The 12,212-nt window shown below is 36.2% G+C and overlaps 1 protein-coding gene across 4 annotated transcripts in view; it reads left to right on the top strand.

Annotated features, from left to right (window-relative positions):
* Positions 1-12,212, top strand: part of COL9A1 (collagen type IX alpha 1 chain) — an 86,606-nt gene that overhangs the window by 21,718 nt on the left and 52,676 nt on the right. For all 4 annotated transcript variants that reach the window (XM_063813157.1, XM_063813158.1, XM_054686006.2 and 1 more), the window contains 8 exons: positions 323-358; positions 488-550; positions 6,607-6,660; positions 7,294-7,329; positions 9,282-9,305; positions 9,662-9,715; positions 11,003-11,056; positions 11,704-11,736. In XM_063813157.1, the coding sequence (XP_063669227.1) occupies positions 323-358; positions 488-550; positions 6,607-6,660; positions 7,294-7,329; positions 9,282-9,305; positions 9,662-9,715; positions 11,003-11,056; positions 11,704-11,736 (354 nt within the window). The remainder of the gene's footprint in view (positions 1-322; positions 359-487; positions 551-6,606; positions 6,661-7,293; positions 7,330-9,281; positions 9,306-9,661; positions 9,716-11,002; positions 11,057-11,703; positions 11,737-12,212) is intronic.

The following is a 12,212-nucleotide window of genomic DNA, read 5'->3' as shown; positions in this document are numbered from 1 at the left end:
TCCCCAGTCCTGCCCTTTCCTATTCTTTTCCCGGGGCTCCTGTGGGGTTTTTTTTTTTTTTTAGAGAGGACCAGGGTCTCCCCTTCCTGCCACCCCACTTAAAGGCAGGATCAGACATGGGCGAGAGTTGGGGGTAGGATCCTAGGAACCCGGGGATTTTTGGAGGGAGAGGTGTCTCTGTTGTCCCTGTTGGTCATGAACCTCCACGTTTGACCCTTACACCATCCCCATCTGTGAAGTGAGCTCTCCTGGGATTGTCCCAGTGGGGTCCTCAGCCTATCCCGCTCATAGACTGCTCTCTCTTTTTCTCCTACTCCTCCAGGGTGACCGAGGTCCTAAGGGCCCCCCGGGCCCCCCGGTAAGTTGATTGGAGCATATGGCGCTCCACTTCCTTCCTTTAGACGTGTTTTGCAGCCCCCTGTTTCTGAAGGGTCTCAACTTTGCACCTTTTTCTCTCCTGCCCCCGCACCCTTCTCCCCCTGCTCAGGGTCCTGCAGGTGAACCGGGAAAGCCAGGAGCTCCAGGCAAGCCTGGCACACCTGGCGCTGATGTGAGTAGGCGAGTGCTGGGAGGGCGCCCAGCCTGGGGTGTGTGGTGGGTACGCGTAAGTGTGTGTTTTGGGGGGGGGAGGGAGAGAGAGAAAGAGAGAGAGAGAGAACGCGCTGTGGCTCTAAACTTGGCCTCCTGCCAGCGCCTGATTGATCGTGGAACTGGCAGCTTTTGCAAAAGGACTTGTGAAGGTGAGGATACCTCTCTCTAGGAGGCGTTGGCATTTCCTCCTCCTAGAAAACAGCAGCGGGTACTGGCTTCCTGTCTCTAACCGTGACCTCACAGTGCACGCTGTGAACTCTCAGCCCCACTGGGGCCAGAGGGGGTACGGATGGCAGTAGATTGTACTGGCTTCGGCTTACCTGCTGTGAGCCCACTGGCAGGCTCCTGGAAGCTAGCCTTCGCCCTTGCTCTTTCACCGGCACTCCCTGCATTAATTTAGAAAAAGATCCTGCAGGTAGGCAAAGGGCCAGAGCACTCCTAAATCCCAAGGAATGTGAAAAAGAAAGATGCACTTGAAGTGAGTGGGGATGTGCGGGGAATTTAGAAATTCAAAACTAGATTTTCGTCTTTCCATGGAGTTTTTCTGGCTGGCATTACTGGCAGAAATGAGCTGGCTAGGACTGTATGAAGATTGAGAACCAGCAGGCTTTCTCCAGTTTACCCACATCTCCATCAAATGCTGACTTATATGGTAAACCTAACACTAAATAATACTTCTTCAGAGTAAAATGACTTCAGGATTCTCAGCTTCTCCTCTTTCCATGCATTCTAACAATATGTAATAAGGACCCACTACAGACCAGTCCTTGACTTTGTCCCTGGAATATGAAGTGAAGTAAGAAATGGCGTCTGTTCTTAGCATACCATGGTGCATCACTCAAGTTACTCTTCAAGTTACCACTTTATGTGTTTTCCAAAAACTAAAGACTTTTCTAAATGAAAGAAAGCACTCAAAAACCTATAATTATGATTTCCAAGAATTTTTGACTACAGTTTAAGACATACCCTTCATTTTGAAAGAAAAATAAATAACTGGATTTTTACTGTTATTAAGGTGTGCTTTCTTTGTCAGGATTCCCATAATGAATGTGTTTGTTTATACTGTGTCTATACTATTTAGCGTTTTTGTATGTGTGTGTGTGTGTGTGTGTGTGTGTTTTTTTTTTTTTTTTTTTTTTTTTTTTGAGACGAAGTTTCGCTCTTGTTGCCCAGGCTGGAGTGCAATGGCACGATCTCGGCTCACTGCAACCTCTGCCTCCCGGGTTCAAGCGATTCTCCTGCCTCAGCCTCCAGCTTCCCGAGTAGCTGGGATTACAGGTGCCCTCCACCATGCCCTGCTAAGTTTTGTATTTTTAGTAGAGATGGGGTTTCACCCATAGTATTTTAGGAAATAGATCTTGGTTTACATTTCAAAGCCCCTAGTTTGAACTTTCTGTGTATGCAAATTAGCAGTACAGGAGGCACCTAAGGACTAATATTTAGATAGTAAAAACTGAATCTCAAACAAGCGTTTGTATTAATGTAATATGAACTGAAATAATATAACTTGTTGGCAATCAAACTCTTTGGAACATCTATAATTACTCGAAATTGTCATACCATAATAAAAAGAGTCTGACAAATGCAAGGCTACTGAACAAACTGGTAGCCTCATGTAGCTTGAATTTATTTCTATATTCCTTTGAAATTTCAATCAGCCTTTAGTTTTGGATGAAAAGAAAATTTCTGACTAAATTTAAAAAATTATTTTGGTAAATAAAATATTTATTTTGTATTTCAAAAATTTATTTTGGTAATTGAAGCGTAAATGGGTCATCTGAATCCTTGTCTTGCTATTAATTAAACGGCAATATAATGTCAGACAGAAAGCTAGACTTATCTGTCCCCCAATTTAATAGTGCTTTTGTAGCTTACTCAACAAATTCTTCTCTTTACCTTATACCATGGTGTCATAAAGACAATCCTTGGTTTTGCTTATAAAGTAATTTCCCCACTCTAACAGAAATTTTGGATAAACAAATGAAAGTGCTTTGAAATTTTTAGAAGTACAACATAGAAAGCAATTTCAAGTAAATTTTTCTTTGTCTATATTTGCAGACCCACAGTGCAGCATAAACCAGATTTCAAATATTAAAAGACATAAAAGAATAAGCTGCCTTAAATTATTGAACTTTGACCTCAAGGAAAAAATGATGAGCACATTTAGTCTGCTGAGACAGGAGAGGAAAGCAAAAGAGAAAGAGAGGAAAGGGGAGAAAAAAGGAAATCCCTGTATCTGCCAGTATTTTAGGCATTTTCTAGATCTTGGGGAAAAATTAACTATACTATTTGCATTTACACAGAACTTTTTCCTCAAGCACTGCCACAAACATTTCTTTTAACCAACAATAACCTGGAAAGTAGATTAGTCTAATATTACTTTCCATAAATAAGGAAACAATAATTATGAAGACAAGTGGTTTCCCCAGAGAGCTATTTAGTAGCTAAGATAACAAAATAGTCCAGATTTCTTGATTTTTAGACTCCCCAGGCAATTCTGCCTCATGCGAATACAAGTGACGATCTTAATAGATGAGAGAGAATAGCGAGAACAGAGAGAAAAAGTGATAGTGAATTTTTAGTACCTAAGTCACCGATCAAGAAGAATGATATGGATAATAACAGCCATTTGTAATAGATATTTTATAATTACTTATAAATATTGGTTTGTTTTATATTCCCTGACTTTTGAATTTAAGCCACATGAGGCATCTGGAACTGTAAAGTTTTCTTATTCCACTCTTTGACTGATTTGACATTAAAAAAATCTTTTATTCTAAATTGAGAATGGATATCTTTGAGAATAATGAAATGCAGTAACTGGGTCAGAATTTGCTGTTTGTTTGTCCTTGGCCATAGGGGAGCTAAGTAAGTAGGAGAGCTTCAACAGTCCTTTCTTGGTAGATGAACCTGAGTGTGCTGGTAGGACCTTAAACCTCGAATCATTTCGTCTTCTGCTCTTTGGGTCATTACAAGGCTTATTTTTTGATAATGTTAAAAAATGGTTAATTGGATGATGGTTGAAAGAATCAGAAAGGAACCCTGTTCAGTGTTCATTGAATGGATTTTTGGCAGAAAATGTAAATGAGTCATAGCAGTCATGCTTGTAGAAGTAAGCCTTGAGTCCTACCAGCTGAGCTGTCAGAATACTGGAAGGAAATCTCCATTGAGGACTGGTTTTCTCTGCCAAAGAGTAACATGAAGTTCAGAACACAGTCAGCTTCAATGTTATAATGTATAGAAGTTTGTCTGTATGAATATTCATATGAAGGCACTTTTTTCTGCTACTGGTAATGTTTTCTTCTTTTATTTCTTTGAAATAAGAATTAGGAGGTCTTATTGCAAACTGGATTTTGAAAATTATGTATGTATTATGTGTGTGGTCTGTATATTTCAACTCAAATCTGCACTTTTTTCAGGTTAAGTTGATTTTTTTTTGGCTTATGGACATGTAAAATTAGATAAGACAGAACTTGGTCCTAACCTTAGGACAACTGTGCTGTTCTCAGCAATTATATTAATAGAGATATTTTTATATGTACTATTTGTTGTGACATGCTCAGAGAGACCTTTAAAAACAGTATTTTATTCTTTCTTATAACACCCATATGAGATAAGCAGAAGAGGAATTAGAATAAAGTATAAGAATTATAGCTAAACTGTGATAATTTTTACAGGCAGAGGTTAGGTGCTTTGTATTTTCTGAATGTATACAACTATTATCTGTGGCAGATGCTTTATAACTAGAATTGTGAGTTATTAAGAAATTATTCTAAAAGATCAGTGTAGGTGCAAATATTCAGGCATTGAAGAAATGTGATGAGGATAAGAAATACAGTGCTGTGGTTAATACCTAGATTTGGTTTGTTTGTTTGTAGGACCTTTTCTCAATGAGGAACAGCATCTAGAACACTGTGCAGTTAGGGACCTTGCCCATGATTCCACAGCTGCTAAGTAGTAGGATCAGGATTTGAGCTGAATATAAAGATGTTGTGGAGGAACAAGTGTAATATCCTGCCAACTGGAAGGCTTCCTTAAACTTATTGTATGCAGTAATCACATCTTGAGTGGTGAGATGCCAGGGCAACATGTTAGGACTGTAATGGACATGTGACTCTTGTCCTCATGGAGCTTACGGTTTTCTGCATAGTTATTTCATAACAGGTGTTACTGTAACATCTGACACCAGAATCCATTTTCAACTTAATTCAAAGAACTTTCCAGTGATTGACATAATTTAGCATGTCTTATGGAGGATATTTTTAATATGAAGTAACCCAAAAACAGCTTCCAGGTTATCCAACTATTTACTTGGTTCTGCTTTATAGTTACTGTCCTCCAATCTTGTCAGTTATTCCAGTCACAGGTTGAAGAGTGTTAGTTGACTGTGTGTATGAAAATTGAACAGAATTGGTCTGGGAGGGTTTATGCATTAAGTGAGAATTAGAGGATCAGTTAGTTAAATATGCCCAGAGGTTTATAAAATTTACATGCCATATGTGCATCCAGAGAGTGCTCCTGGATGTATAGTTTGTTTGTGAAATGCCAAAGCAAACATTTCATTACCATAGGTGCTTAGCAACTAATCATGTTGAGGTTTGTTCCCAAATTACGGTGTTGTAATTAGACTAGGGCTATTGAAAATCAAAGGCAGTCTGTCAAAAGTTCTTTTGTGTGTGTTTAATATTTTTCTTCTTTGGTAAATTTCCAGTAATTAACATTTTCAACTCACTTTTTTCTATTTGATTCACTCTGTGACATTGTTAGGAAAATTAATTAAGGTAGAGAAATGTAAAAATGGTGGCTACTGAACTAGTTTTCTATATGAATTATGTGAAGGAATTTTATGGATGTTTATTCAGACCATGACAGACTAAATGTGAATTTTGGTGATCCATTTTTAAGTAGGGCTTTCATATTTTTCAAGAGATCCCTCTGTCAATTAATATTGTTTGGGTCTTCTTCAAAATCTTGATAATAGAAAGGGTTTATAAGATACTTATATAGGCATGTATGTATATGCACACACATATATATCATATTTATCTTTAGGAAGGTATAATTTCAAGATTACATTGTAAATGACAGCATCTGAAAGTGTCAAAGAGCAAAGAAAAAAATTAAAAATAGAAATGTATCTTTACCAAATATGGAAATTCTTGTATATATGTGATATTATCATTATTTAATACATGTTTTATATTGAGGATGATGATAAAGTAAGTAGTAGTAGGGAAAATGAGAACGTTTAGAATATGTATTTAATAACTGCTTTAGTATTAAATATGATAATTATAAATGTGGTTTATAATAATAGGCTTAAATTTTACATACCGAGTGGCATACATGAACATATATACTTAATCATAGCTATTTTTACTAAGAAAAATAATGTAGAAACATGCATGCTTTCAAATGTTTCTACTTTAAGAATTAATATTCTTTGATAAGCAATTGTCATTGCTAGAAGATGGCTAGGGGGCTGTTAGTGGCTATAAGGCAATAATGAGATTGTTTGTGTTTAATTCTTATTGAGGAAACATTTTATTGACTTTCAAGACATTGTTGTCATGTAGAAAGAGATTATTGTCCTGTAGAGAGATACATAGTATTTTTGTTTCATAAATGAAGTAAAGGAGGTAAATAAACCTGAGTAAATGGCAGAACCAAGACCCACCAGTCTTAGCTATTACAACATTGTAATTGCTATGTTGCATTTTTTTTCCAAAGCAGAGACAAAAAACACTGAATTATTGAACTCTGTGATAAACAATGCAGTTAGCAGGAAGTTAGGAGTATGATACAACTTATCAAGAAGAAATAACCACAACAGGCAGATCTTATGTTAATCTTTACTTTTGAGTAAGACTATAGTAAGGTATGTCTTTATAAATATTTGCATCATACTTATGTAACCATCCTGTAGATGATTAATAAATAAAATGAAAGTTTTCTACTTAGTGGTTTGCCTAAGGATGTTATGATAGTTCTAACATCATTGTCTTGCTCTGTTAGGGATTAACAGGACCTGATGGATCCCCTGGCTCCGTTGGGCCAAAGGGACAAAAAGTAAGTTAGCCATCTGGCATTAATTGCTAGTACGAAAATGCTGAAGTATAATTTTATTGTAGTGTTTGCAAGCCAACTAACATTAAGTTATGAAGCATCTAAAATGCACTCGTTCAACTAAAATTGTGTTTAAAAACACCATGATGTGGAATACTATGCAGCCATAAAAAGGAACAAGATCATGTCCTTTGCAGGGACGTGGATGGAGCTGGAAGCCATTATTTTCAGCAAACTAACGCAGGAACAGAAAACCAAATACTGCATGTTCTCACTTATAAGTGGGAGCTGAATAAAAAGAACACATGGACACATGAAGGGGAACAACACACACAGGGGTCTGTCAGAAAATAGGGGGTGGGAGGAGGGAGAGCATCAGGAAGAATAGCTAATGGATGCCAGGCTTAATAGCTGGGTGATGAGATGATCTGTGCAGCAAACTACCATGGAACATGTTTACCTATGTAACAAACCTGCACATCCTGCACATGTACCCCTGAACTTAAAATAAAAGTTGGAAATTAAAAAAAAACCACCATAATGGGGTGTTTTAATGCTTTCAATATTTATGCAGTTTTCACATTTACATATTCATGATATGAAAGGTCAGTACAATGAAAATATTTTTATTTTTAGGGAGAACCTGGTGTGCCTGGATCGCGTGGATTTCCAGTAAGTAAATGTAAAGCTACAGAATTGAAAATTTCCTATCTTTAGGTAAAATTCTGCCATTGTGAAATCTTTTTATTTATTTATTTATTTATTTATTATTATACTTTAAGTTTTAGGGTACATGTGCAGTTTTCTGCATAATATACATGACAAATAAGTTGATGACATCTGGTATGGTAAGCATTCCTACTATGAGTGGAAAAATTTTAGAGAAGTTTGAATGTACAGTAGAAAATATATATTCTATTTGCAGGTGGTATTTCCCAGTAGACAATTCCCTCTTTACCTGCCATGATGGAAAACACTTCTTGCATAACAACAGCAAATCTAAGTATTCAATGTTTAGACCATGGTATCACACCACATTCTTCACAACTGGTTTTATCTCTAATGAAATATCGACTAATCAAATATTATCACTTGCCTGATTCCTTGGCTAGTCTTTTTCTGCATTTGCACAATGTGGCAGGTGTGTGTTATTTGTATATATGAGGACCAGGTTCTTAGGCTGCTTTTCCTATCTATTTTGCTCTTTGTTCCACTTTTACTCTTGTCATTAATCTGTATTTTTTCTTCTTTTTTCCTATTTGTGCTATTTTCTTTGCCATATTTCAGCATGTCAACTTTTCTATTATAAGCCTATTTTCAGAAGTGAAGAGCTTGCTGGCCTTTCTCCCATATTTTTCAACTCAACTCTTAATCTCAACAATTTATAGAGATGCCTTTTTGTTTAGTGAAATTTGTTGAACATCTAGGTTTCTGACAATGAAATAACTTATTGATTACTTTGGTGTTTTCAAACACAACCCTTATTTCCTGAATTGACCTATGTATTAAAGTGTTCAAACTGGAGTCCTTTTTCCAGGAATGCCTTTTAAAATCCCACTGATTATTAAAACATACTGTCCATGTGAAGTTCTTGCTTGTTTTTCCTGTCCAACTAATTAGAAATAATAATATCATTATCAGTGCATTGATTCCATGGGATGCTTGCTATATGCATATTTTAGAAAAGCCAGTCTGGAGTGAAAAGCTATCATGAATATCATATCACAGACAGCTGTGAATAAAAACCATTCTAACCAATGTAGGAGAGAAAAGAATAATGAGAAATCCCAAGGGGAAAAAATTGAACTTGGAAATTAAAGAGAGAGAATAGAGATCTAGGCAGCTGATATTCAGTTTTAATTTCAACGAGCATATTATTAGGTTTTGTTATATGCTAGGCCCTGTGCTAGGAGTTGGGGCTAGGAAGATGAATAAGATGTGGTTCAATCCTTGATTATGTAAAGTTTGGTGTTGCTAACGAGATATAAATGTAAAGAAGAAAATAGAATGACTATCTTAAAAATCAAATATAACATATTAAATTAGCGTCCCATTGTAGGTTACTTCAGGAGTGACACCATTTTATTTTCAATATCTACTGGATTCAGTGTCTGAAAATATAGCCCAACCTTTCGAAAGGGAGGTGTGTTTCTGACCCTTTTTTGTCCCTGCCTCTCTGTGCTGAATGTTTGTTTGGGGAACTTCTAAACATAATTTATTATAGATTGTAAAACTAGAATGCTTTTAATGTAGGTTTCCTATAAAATGCTACAAATGAATAAAATCTGTAAACTCTCCAGTTGTGATGCACCTCTTTGTGAGTTATGGTAAGTTCTCCTGAGGGCAAGCATGGAAGGCTTCTTTACTTTGATTTCCTTAAAAAAAAAGTTTGGAAAAATCCCAGTTAGCATAGACATCAAAGGAATGTTAGAGGAGCTGAAATAAGCTTCTGCTTCCTGTAGAAGCAGAGCCATGTTTGCTTTTCTTTATTCAGTGCTTTCTTTAGAATGAGCATCATTTTTAGTAATAGAGTTTATGGTTTATTTTAACTGAGTTATGTCTACATTCATATTTATACTAAGTATAAACCTCAAGCTATAAACATTTTTATTGTACTCTTTTAGGGCCGTGGTATTCCTGGACCCCCTGTAAGTATCACTTCATCATTTATTTTTATGCAGTCTATAAAAATGTCCTATTTCTCAAATCCCCACCTTATTCTCCTACTAACGGTCTACTCAGTGGTGTTTACAGTGTTCTACCTGCAAGATCTTAGGTGGCTACTAAGGATAACACCCTTATTCTGCTAAACAAAATATTTATTAATTTAGGAAATTTCTGCTGTATCTTAAGTAATTAAAGTTTGGTCAAATGAGTTATTGTGTCATTGGAAACCAAAGCTAATACAGAAATGTAATTCTATTATTTATCATATTTGATATCATGTATGATAGATTGTAAAAATATTCATAAATGACCATTTGCTTTGATTTGTTGACTTCAGGGTCCTCCTGGGACAGCAGGACTCCCTGGAGAGCTTGGCCGTGTAGGACCTGTTGTGAGTACCACAGTGCACTTCGATAGACGTTTGCTGATTTAATAGAAGATGTTACTTGGGAAAGCAAATTACCCTAACTGTACATTTCCACTTGCAAACCAAAACATGGCAGATGAATTTCATTCCAGTTTATAATATTGATGTGAACCAGGAATAATAATAATTTTTGCAGAGTGATTTTAATTTTTTCCTAAATTTTTCAGCTAAACTTTTCTTCCCAACTTCCAGATTGTCAAGTAAGAGAGTGTCGTCCTCATTTTACAGACTCTCAGCCAGGACTGGAGTCTGATGGCTTTTGTATTAGGCTCCCTGCATGAAATAAAAGTGAATAGCCTAAAATTATTACCATGTGTATTTATGTTAGGATCATTAAATTATAATTCAGCCAACAAAATTTAACTTTTAACATTAAAGAGCTGGGCTTCATAAAAAATGTCTCATATAAAATGCTTCATATTGATATTAAGTAAACATTTCAAAAACGTTGACATAGTGATGTTATGTGAAGGTGCGTAATTGTAAACTCACTGTGGGAAGGAGCCATGTATCATATACCTTGTTTGTTCCTCTACATGTGCTTACTGTTTGCAAATTTATTTAGTGAACAAGTGAATGAATATGAAATGATTGTAAAGTTAAAATAATTGGGAGGTGCTTCCGACTCTTTATGGCAGAACATCAAGAAGGAAAATGTGCCAAGAGTAAACATTGGATGTTAAGAGTAATTGGAACCCATTTTCATCTGAACGGTTTACTTCGATGTAGCTTTCTTTGATTTTCTGACCCATTGCAAGAGGTGCAGTGACAGACCAAGTGATAGATTGTGGGTGAACAGCACTTGCAAGAGTCAGGCACTGCAGAGATTAACCTTCCATTTCACAGCTTCAGACTGAGTGCAAGCCTTCTTTTGCACTGGTTAGCAGAATGGCACTAGCAGTATAGGTTGCTCTGGGTCCTCTGTAAATCAACTAGAAAAATAAGTAGTGTTTCCAATTTGCTTTCAGAGTAGATAAAATGTTTGTCCGATAGAGAAGAATTGGCTTTGCTTTTTCCCCTAGCTTCTCTCTGACTTGTTTTATTACCTCGGTGAGACTGGAATGCCTTTATTACTCTCATTTTGTAGAACTAATTGGATTACGGGCCACCCATAGATTTTGGTGGCAGGTCTATGCATGGTTGAGCTCGGTGGGGGTTTCCAGTAATACCACTCTCTTATGCCTCACTGGTTTTATGTACTGTGTTTTGACACATGTATAACCACTGTGTCGCAATTTTCAAATAACTTAGGGTGACCCTGGGAGAAGAGGACCACCTGGCCCCCCTGGCCCCCCAGGACCCAGAGTAAGTTATTTGCAGCTTGAATTTCTCTTTGTGTCTGAGAGTCAGGGTTGAAAAAAATCTAAGAATCCAAAATGGAAGTTCCTATTAATTGAGTCATTGTCCCAAATTTCCAAAACGGCTATCAATTTTTTCATGCACTCAGGGCATGGTTCTGTTTAGGGCAAGAAGTAGAAGAATCACAATAATTTAAAAGGTGGTTTTTATAGGGCATATCTTACTCATTGCTTTTGAAGTCTTTTGACAGTTGTGATGTCTCAAATGCTCAAAACTTAGATATATAAATGAAGCATTTTCAAATGAACTAGTTTTTACAAAGGTTTTCATAGTAAGAAAAATTTAAAGAATATGAGTTTAAATAGAAGATAATTCATATTTTTATTTGTAATTCAGAGTTCCCCACATTTTCTATTTTGCCTCTTATTTCATTTCCCTTCAATGTCTTCCCAAAATAATCTATTGCAATTCATGGCTCTCCAAAGAGAACATGCCCATGAGTCAGGATTTTAGAATATTAGCATATTATCTGGTTTCTTTCATTTTATTAAACAAATATATTTTATACTTTTGCCTGATGAGCTTTCTATTATTAGTATGTTTGAATTCATTATTTAATTGTATTCTGAACCTTAATATTTTGTTTACTTTAGGGAACAATTGGCTTTCATGATGGAGATCCATTGGTAAGATGCTTTCCTTTGAACAAAATATAGTTTTAATTCAAAGACCATATAGTCGGCAGATGAGTTTTCTTTAAAAGATTTCCCTGGAATATTCTATGTGTCTGTGTTTTCTTTTCACTCAAATGGCAGAGCAGTCTGTAACACTAGTGGACTAGTGGCTTGCATCTACTCAGACTAATAATTTTTCATTATAGATGTATCTTTGTTCTTCTATGATCTTTTCACTTTATGACTAAGACATGCTTTTCACTAGAGCATCCAGGTTTTAAAGAGATAGAGTTCAAATAACTTCCTCTAGGATTTGTTTTACTCACAGATTAACAGTCCAATGATGGTGGTAATGTACACTAAATACAATGTTGGCCCATTTGATTGGAGACACGAACCTCAGGATGGGGCTAGTCTAGTGGAATGGGAAGGGGAAATGAATCCTGTCATGGTACAATAGGTTATCTGTAAACATGTTTTCTTTAATA

Source organism: Pan troglodytes, chromosome 5, assembly GCF_028858775.2.
Source record: "Pan troglodytes isolate AG18354 chromosome 5, NHGRI_mPanTro3-v2.0_pri, whole genome shotgun sequence".
Lineage (NCBI taxonomy): Eukaryota > Metazoa > Chordata > Mammalia > Primates > Hominidae > Pan > Pan troglodytes.
Note: the sequence above shows the minus strand (reverse complement) of the source record. Positions and strands in the feature narration are given on the sequence as shown.